Source organism: Chinchilla lanigera, unplaced genomic scaffold, assembly GCF_000276665.1.
Source record: "Chinchilla lanigera isolate Chin_1 unplaced genomic scaffold, ChiLan1.0 scaffold00012, whole genome shotgun sequence".
Lineage (NCBI taxonomy): Eukaryota > Metazoa > Chordata > Mammalia > Rodentia > Chinchillidae > Chinchilla > Chinchilla lanigera.
The window spans coordinates 9703651-9725378 of record NW_004955413.1 but is presented as its reverse complement, the minus strand read 5'-3'; the positions used below and the strand labels follow the sequence as shown (position 1 = coordinate 9725378).

The following is a 21728-nucleotide window of genomic DNA, read 5'->3' as shown; positions in this document are numbered from 1 at the left end:
ACAAATTTCCTTCTTTTCTGCTGGCTTGGTGGCAATATAAAGCTGAGGTGAAGGGGAACCTCCCCACTTCTCCTCACGCCCAGCCCTCTGAAGTCCAGTAAAACTAATGGCACGGACACAGAAACCAGATTAACTGCACAGTGACCAAATTTCAACTTCATGTGGTCAGCGTAAGCACACTTTGCAAAATTCCTCAACACCCTTGGGCAAATTAATCACCGAAAAAAGAGCATAAGCAATGACCATGCTGCATTTTTTTTTTCTTTTCTTCTTTTTTTCTGAGACAGTGTCTCACTATGTAGTGCAGGATGGCCTTGAACTCACGGCGGTCCTCCTGCCTCAGCCTCCCAAGTACTGGGGTTACAGGCGTGTGCCACCACACCCAGCAGCACAGTGCATTTTCCAAGTGTCACAAGTAAGTTTTTCTATTCTATGGTTTCCTCAAGAAATGAGTCATTACTGCCAGTACATGAAGCAGTATGTGCCGGGCACCCTGAGAATGCCTACCACACACTGGCTCTCCACAACCTTACTGAACTTCAGCAGTGGTTAAGAAACAACCACAATTACAACTGTACAAAGAGAAATATGTCATAGGAAACCTTATGACCGTCCCTGCTCTCTTGACCCACCCAGAAAACACAACACTGTTCTTGTTTTGAAATTGGCACTGGATATAACAGTGTGGGTTAGAGAGTTTCGACCATGTTAAATGTTGAGCAGAAGTACTCCTTGCCCAAAGGAACGTGGAGGGCTTGTGGGAAACTGCAAGTTCTGTCTTTTCTATCAAACCTGAGTGACTGCATCGTAGACGCTAGCCCATCCTAGACAGCCCCTCCTGAACACAGCAAGGTACAGAAAATGTCTGCTTGGTCTAATCCCGGGAACACAGCTACAAACCAGACAGCTTATCACAGGCTAAGCATTTTCTGTTCTCCACATCCCCCTCTGCTCTGCTCTCCCTTCCCCTCAGCAATCCGATTCCCCTTGCACCATCTGAGTTAGCCAACTGCAAACCAGATAATGGGGTAAAGGTCAGGTGCTCCTCCTGGTAGGGATAAAAGGCACAGCCCTCCTGCATGCCTACTGCCTCACTGCTGGGGTACGCTTGCGCCTTTCTGCAAAAGTGAAAACCCTGTCAAGATTTCTTGATGTCTGAGTGCTTTATTATCTGCACTGACAAAGTGAGTCTGGGGGCTCATTTCCAACAGGTGAGAGGGCAATGTTCAAGTCCATGGCAGCAGGATCATCAGTATCTCCTTTCTTTGGCGGGGAGTAGGAGTGGGGTACTGGGGATGAACCCAGGGCCTTCTGCATGTTACTTACACTGAGCTACACTCCCGGCTCCATAGTCCAGTACAGTATTTCTGACCTGGACTGACTACTGCTGCTACTCAGTCACCATGCCTGACTGCGGCTACTACTCTTTTGAATCCAGTAAGACAATGCCCCATCACTTTGGGCCAAAGACAAAATGAGTAGCTTGGCACAACAGCCACTCAGTGCCAAGCTTATTTGGAGGGCTATGGACCCAGGCTACAGACCTGCTCAGTAAGAGAGAGGGGTACAGTGGGAGGGCAGCAATCCACACTGGTAACCAAATGCCTTGGGGTAAGCAGGGGGGACTGTCAGTGTCCCCAAACAGCAGACTGCAGTGGGGAAGTAGAGGAAGAATCCGAAAGCCAAAGACTTGATCAACATCGCAGGAAGGGTGGCAGACTTTAGAAAAAAATAAGTCTTCTTATAAACTGAATAGGAATCAACACAGACTTTGTATATTTGCTTGCTTAGTTTTCATTGGTACTGGAGATGGAACCTCAGGCACTGTTATAAGCTAGGCAACCACTCAACCACTGAATTACAACTCCATTTTTTATTTGTTTGTTTGCTTCTTTTTTTGAGACAGGGTCTTGCTATGCAGTTCAGGCTGGTCTTGTGCTCACTTTGTAGCCCAGGCTGGCCTCCAACTCGCAACGATCCTCCTGCCTCAGCCTCCCAAGTGCTGGGATTACAGGCATGCGCCACCACGCCTGGCCACGTCTCCATTTTTTAAATTTTGAGGCAGGGTCTTGCTAAGTTGCACAAGCTGGGCTCAAACCTGGAACCCTCCTACCACAGCTTCCTAAGTAGCTGGAATTAGTTTTGTGCCACCGCACCCAACAAACTTTTTCTTCTTAATGAACTCTTTCTGCTGTCTGAATTTTAGTTGACTTCAGCCTTCTCAGCCCCATCTTTGGAGGAACCTAGCCAAACTTCTGGAAAGCTGACACCCTTCAGACACCTTGCAGGTAGTTCTCATACCTGCTCTGACCACTACCCCGCAGTCACTGTGCGCCACACACCACACCGAGAGCCCTTTTAATCTGCCAGTCTGGCTCAGTCCCTGCCCACTGTTAATCATTCTTTCTGCCAGGAACCAAAACTCTTTCCCATGGAGGTAATCTTTTCTTCCTTCTGCCACCTACTGGTAAAAATGAAAATGTCATGTTTCACCTGGTTGGTGGTGTGAATTTAAAAATAGAGTGGACTCTGAAAGCTTCCTCATGTTAACACTTACACGTTATGTGGAACATATTTTTTTCCAAAGGAAGAATAATACTGTAAATGACGTTTAGTCACTTATTCAATAAGCATTAAGTAAATAATATAATATGGAATTATACACACATACCCTCATACACACAAGTACATACATATTCAGTGTAAAGAGCTGACTTAGAATCAAACCTGGTTGCAAATTTTTACTCAGCCCATTCCCAACCTTATGACCTAGGCAAGTCACTTACCCCCCTGCAACTGTAAAAACTGAAATTAAGAATAACAGTAATAATGACTAGCATGTATGAATCAATACAATGAGGCAGAGTATAATTCATTTAAACTTCACAACCCTGTAAGGCAGGTACTATGCTTCTACAGATAGAGATTTAAATTCAAAAAGACTGAATAACATGCCCAAGATCTCAGAGCTACAAAAGGGCAATGTGGCCAGCTGGTTCCACAGCACTTGGGGGAATGCTAATATCCGTCTTTCAGATTGCTTGAACAGCTAGAGTCAATACGGGCAGTTCCCAGCATGTAGGAGGTATCAGCCAATGGTAGGTATTGAGCATCCATTGTGCTGGGCCTTGGAAGATGTTAGTTACACCCATCAATCAGCCATGCCCCCAGCCCATGTGTAGCAAGCACAATCACAACACAGCGTTAAGACTGAGCTCTGCAAGGACACCTGATCTTTTCTTCAGTATTGTCCCTGGAGTACACGGCACAGTGGCTGGGACTTGGCACACAGCAAAAGGGAAGGAGGGAGAGAACAGAATTTTATAAACTGGGCTCCAGATTCTGTGAGGCAGATAGGATAAATGGTCTTACTTCTGTATTAACGAGTGAGGGGAAATAAAGTTCAGAGGTTCAGGAATACACACAAGCTCACACAGCAACAGAAGAAACAGGTCTCATGACTAAGTTTTCTTAATTCTGTTCCATTCCCACACCCCTCCTGTTCCTTCCAACCCCTTGACGGCATCAGCAGGTTACTGAAGGGCCATGGGGACAGGGGACATCCTTGCTTTTGAAAGATACCAGATAAACGGATGGCTATGAACAGACAAAGCTCCAAGAATCTGAACAGACATTCGAGATGGCGCGCGCTCTACCTAAGCCCATTCTTCCTGTCTCCTTCCCGCCTGGCATAAGTCAGCTCCTTACCCTACGTGTGACAGACAGCTGGGTGCCATTTCCCAGACCTCAAGTTTCTGCAGTTATTTTTAGGTGTACTTTGAGTGCATACCTGAGACAGGTGAGGCTTGACAAGGAATGTAGGTGTGGGTAACCCTTGAATCTCTAGTGCCCTGGTCTCAGTCTTTTCTTCCAACAATAGAGAGGAGTCTCACACTCTGATGTATAATCTGCCCTCAGGCTAGATGTCACTTTAAGAACCGTGGATTAGACCTTGCATATTCTCTCCATTTAGCATTATGGACATATTTTCTTGAGGCTGTTTTGTGATCTGCTTTTGATAACCTGAATTCCTTCATTTTCTGTAACGAACACCACACAGCCTCTGGTTCTTTCTGATCCCAATTCCCAGTCCTTTGAGGGACTTGGGCTAGACAGTCTCTGATTTCTGTTGGGGGAAAGTGCAGGCAGAAGCTGCCTGGAAAGGTCTCTGGATATTAAGCCAAACTCTGGGATATCCACGGTGTTTGTGAGAGACTGAGACAGAATCACAATCTAGGTGACTCTAGGCCCCTAACAACTACTGAAATTCTCTGAGAGCCCTGGAATTCTGGGCCTGCTCTACCTGCCTGAAAGCCCTTCAGTGGAATCCTAGGACACTTTCCTAAGACAGAAATGTCTTCCTCATTCATACTTTCAGCTCCACAGAAGTAAAACCAGGCAGACACTGATACCATGAAGCTATTCTTACATCAACTATATAAACAAATACTACATAAGTTAGCTTTACAATTAGATGCTCAGAGGAAATTCTTCTCTAGGCTGGCCTTACATGACTACCGCAAAATACTCCCTTTATTAAGTCTTAAACATTTATGTACTTACTCACAATTGGGGAGGGAGGAGATTGTTTCAAGGTTCAGTTTCTTAAATCAGGAAATGTAGAACTAAAGAATGTTTAAATCTAGATAGCCTCCAGCATAACTCCAACCCCTCCCCCGGGCCCCCCACTGGTACCCCAATCCAACTTCAACTTGCTTCTGAAGTTCACCACTAAGCGAATCAACAACCACCATTCATCCATGGGCTCAGAGATATATTTGCTACCCATGCAAAGCCACCCCGGGCAGTGCCGTCAGTCTCTGAAGTCCAGTGATAGCAGAGAATCAATGCCAAGTGGTTGGTACAATGTGTAACAGTCTCAATATGACCCACTCAACTATCTGCCTGTTTCTACCCTTTTTTCCATTTCCTTTTTTTACTGTGTCCTGACTCCTGTAACTCCTCCTTCTTTCAAATGCAGCATAATGGACAGCAATAAAATATACAAGAAACTAAACAAAATAAGCCATGCGTTGTATTTCTATTCACAAACCCCTGTATCCACAGGATTCATTTTGTCAGGATACATCTGTGGTAGAAAGCACCTCATTTATTCATTTATTTATTTAGGCAGTACTGGGGAATGAACTTAGAGCACTCTACCAGTAAGCTATATCCTCAGCCCGTTTTATTGAGAGGTATTGCTAAGTTGCCCGGGCTGGCCTCAAACTTGCAATCCCTCTGCCTCCACCTCCTAAGTAGCTGGCATTACAGTTGTATACCAATGTATCTGACTTCACCCGCATATTTAAGATCTCCCCAAATGAGATGGATCACCCACACTAATAACCACAGTGAACAGTATTGCCTTGTATTTTCCCACCAGATACTCCAACTTTTAGGACTTACTTTCCTTCAAGATGCATTGCACATGGAAAGTTTCTCTTCTTCCAAACTTCATTCATGGTCTTAATCCATCTCAATGATTCTTTGGAATCTCTTTACCCTGGCTCTGCCAATGCAGATATATTTTCTTCGAATAAAACTGATGGAGTCAACGAAAGTGTGAGGCATCTTCTGTGTGAAAAGTCCTCAGAACACAAGACTGTCTGTGGCTGGAAAGCTGAAAGCTGTCTCCTGATTTCCAGCAACCTTCTCCTCCCAGCCATGCCCTCCAGCACCAATACCTACTTCTGCCCCAGCTCGCCACCACCTGAACTCAATCCCGGACAGATGGGGACAAAGAACCCTGGGCACCAGTGACAAGAGGATGAAATTGGTGCATTCCGATTTTACTCTCATCACTTGGGAATAGAATTCCACATAAACCAGTTTTCCTAACCACCTGCTAGACTCAGGGAGTCAGGAAAGTGAATCTATTTAGGAATCTAAAGACCTTTTCAGGCTGGCCTTGAGCTCACTCTGTAGCCCAGACTGGTCTCAAACTCGCAATGATCGTCCTGCCTCAGCCTCCCGAGTGCTGGGATAACAGGCATGCGCCACCATGCCTGGCCTAAAGACCTTTATGGTTGGTCCTACTGATGGCATTTGCTCTGTCCCCAAGAGAAACACAGCCTCCTTCTAAGTAGTTCCTCTTCAAAGCTATCCATTACACTGTTCCTTTACTAAGTTCCTTTCAAAGTCATACTATGAGGCTTACCTTAATTAAAAACAACCAATGAATGAGCCATTTAACTGCTACTGTCACATTCTTACCTACTAGCAAAACTTGTTTTTGTTTTTGAGACAGGGTATTGCTAAGTCATTAAACTGCCCATGCTGGGCTCAAACTTCCAATCCTGGCCAGGTATGATGGTGCACACCTGTAATCCCAAGACTCAGAGGCTGAGGCAGGAAGATGGGCGGGGGGGTTTGAGGCTAGCCTGGTCTACATAGTGAGTTCAAGGTCAGCCCAGACTACATAGCAAGACCTTGCCTCAAAAAAGCCCCCAAAAACAAAAAAAGCCCCAACTTTCAATCTCCTCCAGAGTGCTGGGATTATAGGCAGGCACCTGGAGCAAGATTTTACTTAAATCTAAAATGCCCTTTAACATCAAGGTCTCTAAGAAGTCTAAATCTTTTAAAAATAACATTTAAGTTTATTGTTTTACAAACCCAGTGAAGCACAAGCTAAGCCAGCTTAAATACCACCTAGGAATGTCCAGTCATCTTTGCGTTACAACGACTGCCAGCGCATCTCATCGCCCAAGTCCTTAACCTGCAGCTGAAAAAGGCAAAAGGTCTGTGTAAAGTGAGAGCAGGGCACATCGCACTCAGGTCACAAGCAAGGAACCAAAGTGAAGAACAGTGAGTCCTGACATCAGCCCCGTAAACGTCGCCCGGCAGCAATGCCACCCAACACAAAGAAAGGGGCACGCGTGCCCCATTAGCTGAGCCACTTCTGGACAGGACTGCGACGGATTCCGGGCTGAGGAGCGCTGGTGGGGGCGTTTCATTCTCCTCCTCGATCCCTGCTTACAGACAGAGCAGAATCCAAGTCCTTGTGAAAGTGATTAGCGGCCTTTCCGTTTCTTCATTTTCCCTCCAGCCACTTTGTTCCTGACTCCGATAGCGCCCTCCGTGTCGTCATTGTCTCCAGCATCCTCTCGTGAGCGTTTCTTCTTTTCGCCATGTTCCCGTAACTCCTGCAGGACAGCAGTAAGGAGACTGACCATGAGCTGCTTTCACTGAGGCTAACACATTCTAGGTCCCTTCCTTCAGATCAGGCAACAAGGAACTTCCGAACAGCTGACTGTGGCAAAGGGGTAAGACCTAACTCCAACTATGCAAACATGTCAGCCTTATTAGTGATCAAAGCATAAAATTAAAACAACAGGCCCTTACTCTCACATGGCAGGTTGGCAAAGATTTAAGACAAAAATAGGGAAGGAAAATCAAAAGATGTGTTACTGTATACATATGCACCATCTCCCCACAATGAATGTAATCACTATGTACTATAAGCACATACTAATGAACATTAAGAAATTGAAAAAAGAGAAACAGTATCTGAGCTCTGGCAAAATCTACCTCTAATTTGGCATTATCTATAAATTCAAGTTTTATCTATGTGTGTTTCTTGGCCTAAGAAGTCTACCTCTAGGAATTTAAGGAAACAAGTATGCAAAACTACGCATATTAGGATATTCAACACAGTACTAGTTAAACTTTTTAAAAACTGGAAAAAAGAATAAACATCCATCAATGTCAATCATGTTACGTATGTGTGCGGAAATTCCCTGTAGCTATTTTTTTTTTTTTTTTTGGTTTTTCTCCGGTACCGGAAACCGAACTCACGACCTTGCACTTGCCAGGCAGGCGCTTTTGCCGCTGAGCTAAATCCCCAGCCCCTCCCTGTAGCTATTAAGAAATGGTCGGGGTGGGAGGAATTGGAAGTAGGAAAGCAGGGACGTGAAGAAAGGACCACAGCCCAGAGCAGTGGCACAGACCTACAACCTCAGCACTTGGAGAAAATGAGACAGGAGGATTGCTACTTATCCTGTCCTTCACAACTCAGCAAGATCCCATCTCAAAATATTTTAAAAAGAGCTAAGGATGTAGCTCAGTGTGAAGGCTCTGGGTTCAATACAAATTCCAATTATGACTAAAGAAAGAAAAACAGCCAAGGGTTATCAATAGTTCTCTGTGGGGGCATTATTGCGCTTTTCATCTACTACTTTTTTTTGGAGACAGGGTCTCACTGTGCAGTTTAGCAGTTCAGACTGGCCTTGAGTTCACCATGTAGCTCAGGTTGGCCTGGAACTCACAACATTTCCCTCCTCCGCCTCCCAAGTGCTGGGATTACAGGTGTGCCACCACACGCAGGCTCATTTACTACTTTAAACCTTTCTCTATTTTCTGTATTTTCTTTCTGTATTTTTTCTCCAATGCACAGGTAGCACTTTTATCAACAAAAATACCAGACAGGGCCGAGGATTTAGCTCAGTGGCATAGCGCTTGCCTGGCTAATGTGAGCTCCTGAGTTTGATTCCCTGTACCCACCCCCCAAAAAAGAGAGGAAGAAAGAAAACTACCAGACAAAAAATTCCATGTGAACAAAAAAACAAATCAAGTCTGCACCTCAGTTATTCAGAAAGCAACCTGGGCAGTTTCTCCCGCTCTCAGTCTAGAACTCAGGAAGCAAAGAACACTCATTTCTTCTAGACTCTTATCCTCGCCACTGCTGCTTCTGCCACTACTAGTAACGTGTACAGGAGCTTTCCTGGTGCTCACCAAATACCATAGGTATTCACGGCAAGTATTATTCCCCGTTTACAGGTGAAGAACTGATCCTGAGAGGTTAGGCAAAATGTCCTAGCTCTCAGTCCACAGCCTGGTCTCCTGACCTCAAGTCTGGTGGGGGTTTTTTGCCACATATAATATAGTCCATGAACACTGGCTAAGAATGTGGTCCGCCTGGTTAGAGTAGGTCTAAACGCTGATTCAACCATGTGGTTGCACGGCCTAAAGCCCACCATCTACCATCTCTGCACCTTAGTTTTTGCTTATGTTAAATTTGGAACAAAATGATACCCAGCTTCTCAAGTTTTGATGAGGATTAATATAACATAGTATCTGATGCACAGTTAGTATCACTGCACATAGGCTGCTGAAAAGGACAGCAAACTGCATACCATTCGGGCAAATCTTTGGGCTTCAGTCACACGTTCTGTTAACATCATAACCTCATCATCCTGCGTTGGAAAGACAGGCAGTTTCTTCCCAATTAAGTGCTCTATGCGCTGGAAGAGTTCCACGTCATACCTGAGAAGGAAACATGGCATGACTTTCATTGGCTGATAGTGTAAACATCTGTCCATTCTCAAACTAACACCGCAAGAAAATATGATGCGATACAAAGCCAGTTTTAAACAATAATGAACACAGTTGTCCTTTTCTAAATACTAAACAAAAGCAATCTTTCTGCATGGCCTATGAGAAAATTATCCACAGTATTCTTTATTCATAGAAATGCCATAGGTACATAAAAATTTGTTTCTAAAAAAAAAAAAAAATCAGACATAGTTACTCTAATACTTTCTAAATTGAGGGAAAGGTCATTCCTCTCCAAATCTAGCCACTGAAAGAAACAACAGACACCACCTTTCTTGTGCTTCTATATACCAAATACACCTGATGTTTTTCATATATTGCCTCCAATTTTCATCAAAACCTTGCTAGGTAGGTATTATTTCCATTTTAGAAATATGAAAACCAGAAAGAAGAAGAACTATAACCAGGATGAAGGCATTTAAGTGATTAGCAAAGCAAACGGTAGAGAGCCAAGTTCCAAGTTGGTCCAGCTCTTTGGCGCTCCCTTGCATTCTGGTCTGTCCCTCACATTACAATACCCCATGCTGATCTACTTACTGTGTGACAAAAGTAATGGCCTTCCCAGAGCGCCCAGCTCTAGCAGTTCGACCTACTCGATGAATGTAATCCTGCAGCAAAAGGGATAAACTCAGGTTATATGGATTGTAAGTAAACTAGGTGTGCAAAGTCTTGCTGTAAAAAGACTTCTTTCTATGAAAGAAAATAGGCTAGGCACTCTGAGAGGCTAAGACAGAAGGACTGCAATTATGTCTAGCTGGGCAGCTTAGCAAAACCCTGCAAAGAGCGTAGGCTCAACCCAGTACCACAAAAAAAAAAAAAAAAAAGCAATCTATAAAGCATATGGGGACAATTTATAAAAAAGTGGGGAAATTTTTAATTTTGGAAAACTAAGGAATCTTAGAATGCAAAATATATAAAATAGATACACATGAACATAGAGGTAACATGATAAAGAGCTAGAGGTTTTACCAAATGCCAGCTACAGTTTCATCTGCAAACAACATAACCTCTCTGAACCTTGGTTTCTATTTATAAAACAAGGACAGAAATACATGCCCAAACATAAAGCTTATTGTGAAAATCCAATGAGACAGCACCTTATCTACAGCAGTTAAATATGAAGCCAAGAGATACACAGTTCTCAAGCAGGGGTGACTGTGTCATCCCCAGGGGACATCTGGTAATGTCTGGAAACATTTCTGGCTGTCACGCTAGAAGAGCGTGGGATACTGTCATCTACTGAATAGAGAGGAGGAACGCTAAGCATACTACATGCAAGGAACAACCAAAAGAGTTCACTGCCCCAAAATGGTGACAGTGCCAAAGTTGAGAAACCCTGAGATTCACTAAGAACCAAATGCTGTCGCTGCTAAAGAAAAGAGATGACATAGATCAGAATCTGCCTCTCTGGATGACAGCTTCCAACAACTAACTCGCCTTGGCCACCTTCACTCACATTTACTGACGTGACATACACGGCCTTGTGCAAGCTGCTAAGAATGAATACACAAGGGCTTTCCTGGGCTTTGATACTTCACTAATTTAAGGACAAAAAAACTGTTCTAAGAAAACACTTAAGGAATAAACTTTGAGACTAGAATATCCGGCTAGCAACGAGACCCACCTTCGAGTGAGTTGGAATGTCGAAGTTGACAACTACATCCACATGAGGGATGTCCAAACCTCTGCTTGCAACATCGGTTGCTAGAAGGATGGAACGAGCCTTGGCCTTAAACTTATTCAGGGATCCCAGGCGCTTGCTCTGAAACGATGAAAAAGAAGTGAGAACTCTCTAATAGGTGGAATCTAAAAAAGACAGGAAAGTAGAAGGGAGACTATTGGACAAAGGGAAGGGAGAGGCTGCAGGGAAATAGCGGGATGGATATAATCAAAATGTATGCAGTGAAAACCAGTATTAATAGGCACTAATAATAAAAGGGGAAAATTTTCATCTTGGAACACTAAGAAATCTTAGAATGTAAAATATATAAAATAGACACACTAAACATAAAAACTAAGAAAATTTTTTAATGTTTTTTTTCCCTTTAAATCCAGAACAGAGCTTAACAAGTCAAAACAAACAGAGAAGCAATAAAAAATATTTAACAATTAGGCTGCAAATAGTAACGCAAAATAAGATTGTTTAACATGACAGAAACATAATTGGAAAGTAATTTATTAAGTCTTTAGAGACCCAAGAATCACTATTACCACTAGGGCTAAATAAATCAATGTAAGAGCTTGCAAGCCAGACAACTACCTATAAAGTACTCTAATCTGTGCCTCTTCTTGTCCTGATAAAGGAAAGTAAGCTTTCAGACCAACAATTCAAAGCCCAGAAAATCAGAACATGCATCAAAACCGGCATTAATGCCATACATCCTCATTGTACAACTCTACTATTAGAAGACACACTACCAGTTCATGGCCAATGACACGAAAGAATCCTTACCTGGTTCATCTGTCCATGCAGAGGGATAGCTGTGAATCCAAGATTTCGGAGTAGCAGAGCAGTTCTCTGAGTATTGTTACAGGTGCTACAGAATATCATAAAGGAATTTCCAGCCAATTCATTTAGAATATAAACCAGGTAGGTATCCTAAGTTACAAACCCAAAACAAAATATGTAACTGAACCTGAGAGAAAGGGATGGACATCTTAAACATTAAGGAAAGGTTAAGCCTGTACAGGTGCTTCTTATCCACTAGCTGCCAGCTCTGCACATCTTAACTAGTACTGTGATGTGTGTGCAAATTATGTGTCCCCAACACAGCCTGAGGTCTAGCCCTGGGAAAGTGGAGCTCAGCAACCAGCTTTATATGAAACCACAGAATTAGGGACTTTTTTTACCCCCCCACAAAAAAAAAGAAGAAGGGAGGGAGAAAGGAAGGAAGGAAGGAAGAAAGGGAGTGAGAAAAAGGAACGAGGGAGGAAGGACCAATGGAGGAAGGGAAAGAGAGGGAAAGAAAGCAATAGAGAAAATACACATAATAAGCTAAGCATAAACTACCTCAAGGATGGGGCTGGGAAGTAACTACATCATTACATCAGGACTTCAACACTGTGGTTTAATATGCTGTGAATTCCTGGAATGTCTGACTTATCTGCAATAAATACAAGCACAACATGCAGCCTAAAGCAAACAGAGGGGACTCCACCTTTATCACGGCTCTCAACTAATCAAGAGTTGACACACTTTCAGATGCTTTGGTGAGAGAGGGAGAGGCAGGAATGATCAAAGTAAACACTCTACCTTGAATTTAGAGGGAATAAAAAGATAATATTGTTGTAATTTCTCAACTGTCTGGTATTTGGAAGAAACAGCACATTTCACAGGATTCTTCAGAGCTGCTCGCTGAAGTTTTTGCACCTAAAAAAGAAAAACATGAACAGTACATTACTTCCTAAATGTTGCTAATTTTATTTTTATGTATTTTTACTACTGTTTTAATGTATAAATTCTCATAAAGACAGAAACAAATGTCCAAGCAAATTTCACCTTCTTGGTCATGGTAGCAGAGAAGAGAAATGTTTTCCGGTCTCGGGGGATCACTTTCAAGATCTTGTCAACCTGAGGTACAAAGAGGAAAGGATGGCAACGTGACATCTGACCAGACACCTGCAAATCTCATGCACTGTGAATGAGGTGGAGACTAAGATACTAAATACACCACTGGAAATTTGGGACTCAAAAATCAGTTCAGTTCAGCTAGAATTTACTATCGCCTATACCATATCAGGTGCCATCAAAAACACAATAACGCCATTCAGATAAGAAGTTTAAATTAGTAGATTAAAGCTAAGCTAAGAGAAAGACCAAGAAGAACACAAGCAATGATAAGAGGGTTAGCAAAGAAAAAGAAGGTATTGCAGATATACAGAAGAGGTCTAAATTAAACGTGTGAGAGGAAACGCTGTCCTTGAGCTTTCTCATCTCTGAAATGCTAAGGCACTGACAGTGAGAAGGAACAGCACTGAGAAGGGAAAAAGCCAGGAGAGACGCCATAGCTCGCCGAGACTGACGCAGACCTTTCCGTGGAGAGGGGAGCAGCCGGGTGTGGCGCTGCCGCCTGTAATCCCAGCACTCTGGGAGGTTCAGGCAAGAGGATTACAAGTTTGAGCCCAGCCTGGGGCAACTCAGTGACTTCCCAAGACCCTGTCTCAACATAAAAACAAAGAAAAGGAGTAGGGCATGTAGCTCAGTGCCCAGGGTTTAATCTCCCATACAGCAAAAACCAAAAACAACAACAACAAAGAAAACCATGGGAGCAAAGAACCAATTTAGAAACAGAAAATTTGAGATGGTCTAGGAGGAAGAAAGAAATGTTACGGACTCACCTCTGTCTCAAAATCCATGTTCAATATCCGGTCTGCTTCATCCATGACCAAGTACTTGAGAGCTCTTAAGTTGAAACCTTTTGTGTTTTCCAAGTGGTCAATCAATCGGCCAGGAGTCGCTACCAAGAACAGGTTAGAAGAAAAGGCAACGTTCCAGGACAAGAGCAAAAAGGTGATCTACTACCCTCACACAGCCCCAAAAGTAAAAAATTAAAAAATTCAACAGGTTACAGAAACCTATTGCTCAAAGTCTTTCCGTCCCACATTGGTAGTTTTTCTCCCATTCACCACTGCCGGTCTCTTACCTTCCTCAGTGACTCACCTATTACAATATGTGGTTTTTTTGCCAAGGCCAAAGACTGGGACATTGAATCAATTCCACCTACAATCACAGCTACAGAAATAAAAAAAGTATAGAAAAGAGATCCTCAACTTTCTCCATAAACCAGTGATCCTCTTTTAAAGTCAATACTGTATCTACTTACACTCACACACCCCTCACAAGTAACGCCTTTCCCAAAGCTGAAATACATCACCAGCTCCTAGGGAAGCAACTCTTGCCAACAACACTGTCTCCCACTCTCCTTCCGCACTCATTCTCCTCCTGGGCACTTACCACACTGCACTCCAATCGAGGACCCCAGGGCTTCAAACTGCTCTGAGATCTGAAAGGCCAGCTCCCGGGTGGGGGTGAGAACCAGGGCAAACAAGCGCTGGGGCGTCTCCAGCAGCGCATTCAGAATGGGCAACGCAAAGGCCCCTGTTTTTCCAGAACCAGTTTCTGCCAGCCCAATGATATCACGACCTAGAAGAAAAAGAAAACACCTAATACAAAGAGATTCCCTCTGAGCTCCTCAACAACACGGTGCTGGGCATAAGGAGCCACTGAAGAAAATACCTGACAAATCAGGGAGTGAGGAAACCTGAACAAAGAGAGAAGAGAAGGGTTCTGTCCTAGACAAACTCAAAACCCAACGCTGAGGGAGACAAACGCACCGATAGGTGACAATGTGATAGGGTTTTAAAACAGGATACACCGGAGAACACAAAAGAAAGAGTAGCCACTGCCCAGACGAGCCCGGCTCTCCTGGAAGCGAGCATGGGCAGGAAGGGTACACCTGCATGAGGAAAGAGGAGGGGGCTCTACAAACACAACGCGCAGAGGGAGAAATGCGCTGCAGCTGAGCACAGGTCTTATGGGGGGAGACAGATAGGATGCTCATAAGCCGCGCCAGGAGTTTTGATAAGCGATGAATTTCACAATCAATGGTTTTGCTTGTTTTTGCAGTACAGAGAATCACACCAGGGCCTCGCTTGTGCTAGGCAAGTGTTCTACCACGGAGCCACATCCCCACCCCTTATTTGAGTCAAGGTCTCACTAAGTTGCCTGGGCCAGCCTCAAACTTGGAATCCTGCCCCGCCTCCTGAGTAGCCAAGGTTACAGATGTAGCTACCGTGCCCAGCTTCAACATTATTCTTTAGGAAGATACAATCTAGGTTGGATGGCACACGGAGGCCCAAGGAGCTTCAGAGTACATGCCATTTATACTACCCAGCCTGAGAGAAGTCCCGAACAATCCCTGAAGAACAGATCACCATGATCTGTTACTGCCGCTTAAGCCATAACTTGGGAAATGAACTCCCAAGCCAACACCACTATTTCTAGACTGGCCACAGCCCATAAGGGCGTTGTGCACTAAAACATGACCAACTTCTTCCACAGCTGCTGCTCTCTCTGAGCAGTGATGGACAGACGACTGCGCTCTAAACCCCTTCTCTGGGAAGCAACCTGAACATGACTGCTCCTTGCCAACAGGGATTACGCGAACAGGATAAACGAGAGCTCACTAGGACATCGAACATAACTCGGGAGGCAGGACAGTGGTCCGAAGCGGGCGAGGCAGTGAGGACAGGAGGAAGCGAGGTTTAGGAAGCTAACAGAAGGAACCAGGTGCAGCGGTGCACACTTCTGTACCGAGAGGCTGAGACAGGACTGCTTAAGCCTCAGAGTTCAAAGACAGCCTGGGCAACGTCCTGAGACCCCACTTCAAAAACAAAAAAGGAAACGTGAATAACATTCAAGTTTTTAGTACGGGAAACTCAAAAGCCAAAAACTGAGATAGAAACTACAAAAAAAGGGAGTTACAGGGAGTAAAATAATGACTGGTTTGGACACAGGGAACTTATAGTTCCTACACTAAGTCGAGAGAGAAATAAAGAGAAAACTGCAGGCTAAAACACAGACTGGGAGCCAGGAGCTTCCACCTGCAGTGCGCCCCTGGCAGTGTCTCTTACTATGACAGTGAAAGTTTGCTTTTTTTCTTAATTTATTTGTTTGGGTTTTTTTTTGTTTTTCTTCCAGTACCAGGAATTGAACTCATGACCTTGTGCTTGCCAGGCAGGCACTTTGTCGCTGAGCTAAATCCCCAGCCCCTTTTTTCTTAATTTAAACATTCACTGTACCTTTGGATCGTGCCTCCTCTATGCACACATGCAAAATACAAATGAGGCCAGGCAACAGAGTAATGGTATAAAGATTACAGAAACAAATGTCAGTCCAGGAATAACACTTCTGATTCACCTATTCATTTTAATATCCTCTTTGGTTGTAGAGTAAGTGACAGTGAGTTATTTGAGAAATAAAGATCGGTGTAAGCTAATGATTATCTAAGATTTTTATATTAACTTCTTAAGGCTTCCACCACAATTCCTTGAGGAGCACTGGGGGCACTATGACATGTCCTCCTTTCTTGTCAAAGGAAATCATAAAATTTGAGGAGTACATACGAAAGACTTAGGCTGTAAAGGGGCTTAACTTGCTTGAGTGCCGAGCCACTGAGCAATGCCCACTGCCAACAGCTGAGGTCCACTGCTTTCTGTTTTTATGATTTGCCCAGAGCAACCCCTGGATTCTAAAACAGATCAATGTCTCTATCACGCTCTTCTTCCTCTTAAAACCCCTAAGCCTTTTTGGTGACAATATTTACGTAGGAAACACCAGAATCCATAAACAGCTTGAGAACAGAATAAATCCTGCCATACCCCGCCACAGTGCTGACACTGAACAGAGGCACTGAAATGTGGAGCCATTAATAAACTGAAACCTCTAGAGGACAACTCTAAGTGCCTCTGAGATGGAAATAAATGACACAGGAAGCATGGGAAGGAAATCACCCTCAAAAGCCATCAAAAGATGATCTTTCAGAGTCACATTCTAAGACACAGGGCCAAGCACGGGGTTTTGAGCGACAAGATTCTATATTCAAACTTAACTCTGGCAGTGGCAGACCTCACCAATTTTCATTTCATTTCACACGCCCAGTTTCAGTATTGCTAGAATGTTTCAGAAGAATGGCCAACCAGGGTGCAATAACTCTGCAGACATTGAGACCACCAGTAATCCCAAAATGAAAGTTAAATGTTAATGAAATATAACAACAAAAACCTGTAAGATTATTTCAACCCAGGCATGGTGGCACACACTTGTAATCCCACCCCCGCATGAAGCCGAAGCAGGAAGATCTTAAATTCAAGGCCAGCCTAGAACACAGTAAGACCCTGTCACAAAATTAAAATAAAATAAAATATAAAATCAGGAACTATGTACTAGTCAACTCTATTCTACCATATCTGAAATTAATTCCTTCCAACTGAAGCAATGGGGAAATTTTTATTTTATTTTTCCCCCTGCTCCCTTTTTATATCAGACATGTGTTAAACCCACTGTCTACACACTTTGCAATGTTAGATTTCCTTCCTTTTGCCTTCTATTTACCTGAACCAGATATAGAATCATGATGCTTTTTTTTCCATCATCTTCCTCTTTTTCATTCTCACTACCACGATACTACCCATTACTTATTGCCAGAATTACTGCAATGACCTCTTAATTGGCTGCACAGCCTCCAGATCGTTTCTAAATGATTTTACAGAGCTATGAGATTCACATTCCAGGCATACAGTTCTCAATGATTTCATTCTCCTGCTAAGAAAACAAGCTCCAAAGGAGCTCCACTGATTGTGGAACAAAGATCAAATTCCTTTACCTGGCATTCGGGTTCATAACCTGGCCCCATCATATTACTACACTTTTTCACCACTCTATGTCAACTGCTTACAATTCTCACAGGTGTCCATTTTTCCAGCCTCCTTGGCTTTTTTTTTTTCCTTGCTATTCCCTGGGACTAGAAAGTCCCCTCATATCTGAACATCTACATACTTCTAAACTCACTCTTCAAAGTTCACCTCAAAGGCCTCTTCAGCTTCCCCAACCAAAAAATAAAATGAAATTCATCTTCTCTAAATCCATTCCAATTACAATGGACTCTCCCACAGTGAATTTTGAATGTAACAACATTCCTATGTCCCTGTCTACCTTGTCATAACTTTATGATTTATAATTGTCTCCTTGCTAGACTGTAAATTCTTGGAGAAAGCAGATTCAACATTCAGTGCTTTAACTGATATTCAATTCTCAGTACTGAACTTACTATTTATGGAAGGAGCAAAGGGAATCATGCAAAGTAAGTCTAATCCCTTTTCCGTGTAACAGCTCCAATCATTAAAGCCCAGAATTACCATAGCCTATCCCTTACTTTTCTGTAGACCAAATGCACTCAGTTTAATTATTTGTGACTTTTTTTTTGGTGGTATTTAGGATTGAATTCACTGTACTCCACCACTAAGCTATATGCTCAAGCCTCTATTCTTTTTTTTTTTTTTTGTCTTTTTGAGACAGGGTCTCCATATACAGTTCAGGCCGTCCTTGAGCTACTTTGTAGCCCAGGCTGGTCTCGAACTCAAAACAATCCTGCTGCCTCAGCCTCCCTAGCGCACAAGTGTGCGCTACCATTCCTGGCTAAGCCTCTATTTTTCATGTTGAGACAGGGTCTCACTAAATTCCCAGGCTGGCCTCAAACTTGTAATTCTCCTGACTCAGCCTCCCTATTACTGTAGTTGGGATTACAGGTATGTTCCACTGCGCTTAACTTTGTCTTGATATTATATGTCTTAGTTACTTTGCTTGTCACCGGGACACAATACCCAACAGCCATAACTTAAAGGAGGAAAAGTTTATTACAGCTCACAATTTGTAGAGCTATTGTCCATAGTTGGCTGGGCTGGCTCTAAGGCAGGATAGCTTGACAGAGGGGCATGGCAGAGAAGAGCTGCTCACAGCATAGTGAACAGGAAGCAGAGAGGAAAGGGAAGAGCTGGGTAAGGGGAAACAGTATAGCCTTCCAGGCCACACCTCAAGAAGTGACCCGCCTTTTCTGACCAGCCACCTCCTAAACTCAGCCAGCTATAAGCCCCCACAATCCAGTCACCTTCTAAAAGCCCCACCTTTGAGTCCATGAGGCTTCGGGGGGCAACCACATATACACCGTAACATTATGCAACACTTATTGCCCCTCAGATTGTCCCTAAAAACTGTGATCCCCAGACCTAAGAAATAGAGTGTTGTCGGTGTGTTCTGACCAGTGCTAAGCACTATACTGTCTTGAGCTAATCAGGAATTTTTAATCTGGGACTTCTGGAAGAAGAATTTAGGATAAGAAAAGAAAAAAACCACACGCAAAATTTTATGTGTGAGCATATTTGTATATTCTTATGGAGAAGAAATCTTTTACTTTTATTTGATTCTCAAATGGATCAAGGATCCCTAAAATGTAACCCGCTTTTACAGTCATGTCACTTAAATCACACTCACTTCCTGTGAAGATTTTAATGAGTTTCAGTTTACCAACATCCCTGGTTCACTTTTCCCACTCACCCTAAGCCTATAAAATTAGCACATTAAGAATCTAAAGCTGGGCCAGGCGAGGTGGTACAGGCCTGCAATCCCAGCACTTGGGAGGCTGACGCAGGAGGCTCGTTGCGAGTTCGAGACCAGCCTGGGCAACAAAGTGAGCTCAAGGCCAGCCTGAACTGCACAGTGAGACCCTGCCTCAAAAAAAGACAAAAAAAAAAAAAAAAGAAAAAAAAGAATCTAAAGCTGGGTGTGGTGGCAAAGCTGAATGTGGTGGCACACACCTGTAAGCCCAGCACTGGGGAGGCTGAGGCCAGCCTGGGCTACATAGGAGTTCAAGACCAGCCTGAAGTACATAGCAAGACCCTGTCTCAAAAAACAAAAACAACAACAACAAATCTAACAACAGGGTGCTACTTCTCTGCTTTACCGTTCTTCCTGTTAGTGTCAATCCTCACAGTCATCAGCCAACACTTTACCTATTCTTCTGCAAATATAATAAACACATCTCACAGAAAGGGCCCTCCACTCCTCTAGATAAAACAGTCATGCCCCACATAACACCCACATGCCCCTACCACACGCCCTGGGTGCACAGTTGGCTAGGTCAGTTTAATTACACTCTGATATTCACACCAAAACAAAACTGCTTAATGGACACATTTCTTAGAACATACTCCCTTTATTAAGGGATACATAACTATATCTGTTCCAGCTGTCCGTAAGTATAAGTATACATATATTGATTCATAATTTCTAACAAGTTTCTTATTCTTACATTTATTTATTACAATGTTTCCTTAAAGTCTGCCTGTATGGCAGAAAACAAATCCCTTCAACTATTAAGTCAGACTAAGTTCAGTAAACCTGGTGAATGACTTTCTCAAAAGCCAATAGGCCCAAACTTTCCATCTTTAGAGACTGTATCTTTATTTCACTTTGACTATGCATGCAACAGCTATCAAAAGTGCTAGGTACTTAATTGAATACAACTCCATATTGAATCTGTACCAGGTGATGTACTTAACTTCAACTTACCTTGTAAGGCCATAGGAATAGCCTCCATCTGGATCTTGGTGGGCTTTGCCCATCCCAACTGGTCACAAGCTTCACACAATACATCTGTCACACCCTTAGAATTAAGAAAAATATACCTTAGCAAAGAACAGCACATTCCCACCCCCATCCTGCTTTTTTGTTTTTTAGAGTTTCTCTTAGTTTTTGAGACAGGGTCTTGCTATGCAGTCTAACTGGCTTTCAACTCGATATGTAGCCCAGATTCGCCTTGAACCCACAGCGATCCTTCTGCCTCAGCCTCTCCAGTCTCCCTCCTTTTCAAGTGACTTTATTTGTGCCATCCTGCAGGTGACGTGCAGAGCCCTAACACTTAATTTAAAAGGTATGCACTGCACATCTTAAAGCCTGGCTCTCTGAGTGCCGCGAGACAGCTGCTCAAGACTTCGCTCTTTTTATCCGTGAGACAAAGCCAAGCGCTCCACATGCATGATCTCATTTAATCATCACAATTCCGCGGCCCCGGTGCACACGCGTGGAAACCGAGGCACACAGAGGTACCAACTTGCCTGGGCCAGAATTCAGACCTGGTTGGTGCATCTGAGTCTAAAGCTCCAGCTATAAGATCGATTCTTTTTTTTTTTAGTCTTTTTGAGACAGGGTCTCGCTCTGCAGTTCAGGCTGGCCTTGAGCTCACTTTGTAGCCCAGGCTGGTCTCGAGCTCGCACCGATCCTCCTGCCTCAGCCTCCCGAGTGCTGGGATTACAGGCGTGCGCCACGACGCCCGGCAAGAAGATCGATTCCTGTAGCCTTCTGGACGACACCAAAGTCGCCACAGTCAAGTGGAGAAAGGTCAAGCGGGGACTCTAAGAGGCCAGCAGCCCCGCACCCAAACTCTGAGCGGAAACCGAGCTTCGCAAACTGCGGGAAACCGAAGGTGGGCCCAGAGGTGCTTTTGTACGCTACCGGCTGGAATCTAAGGTGACTGAACCCTCCCTGAGACTACCACCAGCAGTGCAAAAGGGATATCGCCATCACCCATCCTCACCAAGTCTTTGAAAGTTTTAGTTTCCTCCTCCGCCGCCGCGGGCTGGGGATCTTCAGGAGAATCGTGCTCCTCAGACGCCGCCATGTTGCCCGTGGCTTCCGGAAGCGGGTCGGCTGCGCGCGGGATGCTGGGAAATGTAGTTTCGGTGCTCCCTGATGGTGTTCTACGAGCGCCCCCTGCAGGTTGGATGGGGTTGGCACCAGCCAGCAGGCGAGTTTGACTTTGCGGAAATACAAGGCATTTGTG

The 21728-nt window shown here is 43.9% G+C and overlaps 1 protein-coding gene across 1 annotated transcript; it reads right to left on the bottom strand.

Annotated features, from left to right (window-relative positions):
* Nucleotides 1–6576: 6576 nt before the first annotated feature.
* Nucleotides 6577–21602, bottom strand: Ddx47 (DEAD (Asp-Glu-Ala-Asp) box polypeptide 47). Its single transcript, XM_005378972.2, has 12 exons — nucleotides 21483–21602; nucleotides 20459–20552; nucleotides 14288–14476; nucleotides 13994–14065; nucleotides 13672–13790; nucleotides 12833–12904; nucleotides 12587–12703; nucleotides 11786–11932; nucleotides 10958–11095; nucleotides 9871–9941; nucleotides 9135–9264; nucleotides 6577–7145 (listed from the first exon to the last, which is right to left on the bottom strand). The coding sequence occupies exons 1-12, from the start codon at nucleotides 21564–21566 to the stop codon at nucleotides 7014–7016; spliced, it is 1365 nt and encodes a 454-aa protein (XP_005379029.1). The 5' UTR covers nucleotides 21567–21602; the 3' UTR covers nucleotides 6577–7013.
* Nucleotides 21603–21728: the final 126 nt, after the last annotated feature.

Excerpts from the sequence above, each read along its gene's own strand:
- Ddx47 (XM_005378972.2), bottom strand. The coding sequence starts at position 21,566 with ATGGCGGCGTCTGAGGAGCACGATTCTCCTGAAGATCCCCAGCCCGCG. Across the intron at positions 11,933-12,586 it reads TTATTCCCTCTAAATTCAAG|GATACCTACCTGGTTTATAT; the intron begins GTAGAGTGTTTA and ends TTTGTAACTTAG. Across the intron at positions 7,146-9,134 it reads CCCAAAGATTTGCCCGAATG|GAGTTACGGGAACATGGCGA; the intron begins GTATGCAGTTTG and ends GCTGTCCTGCAG.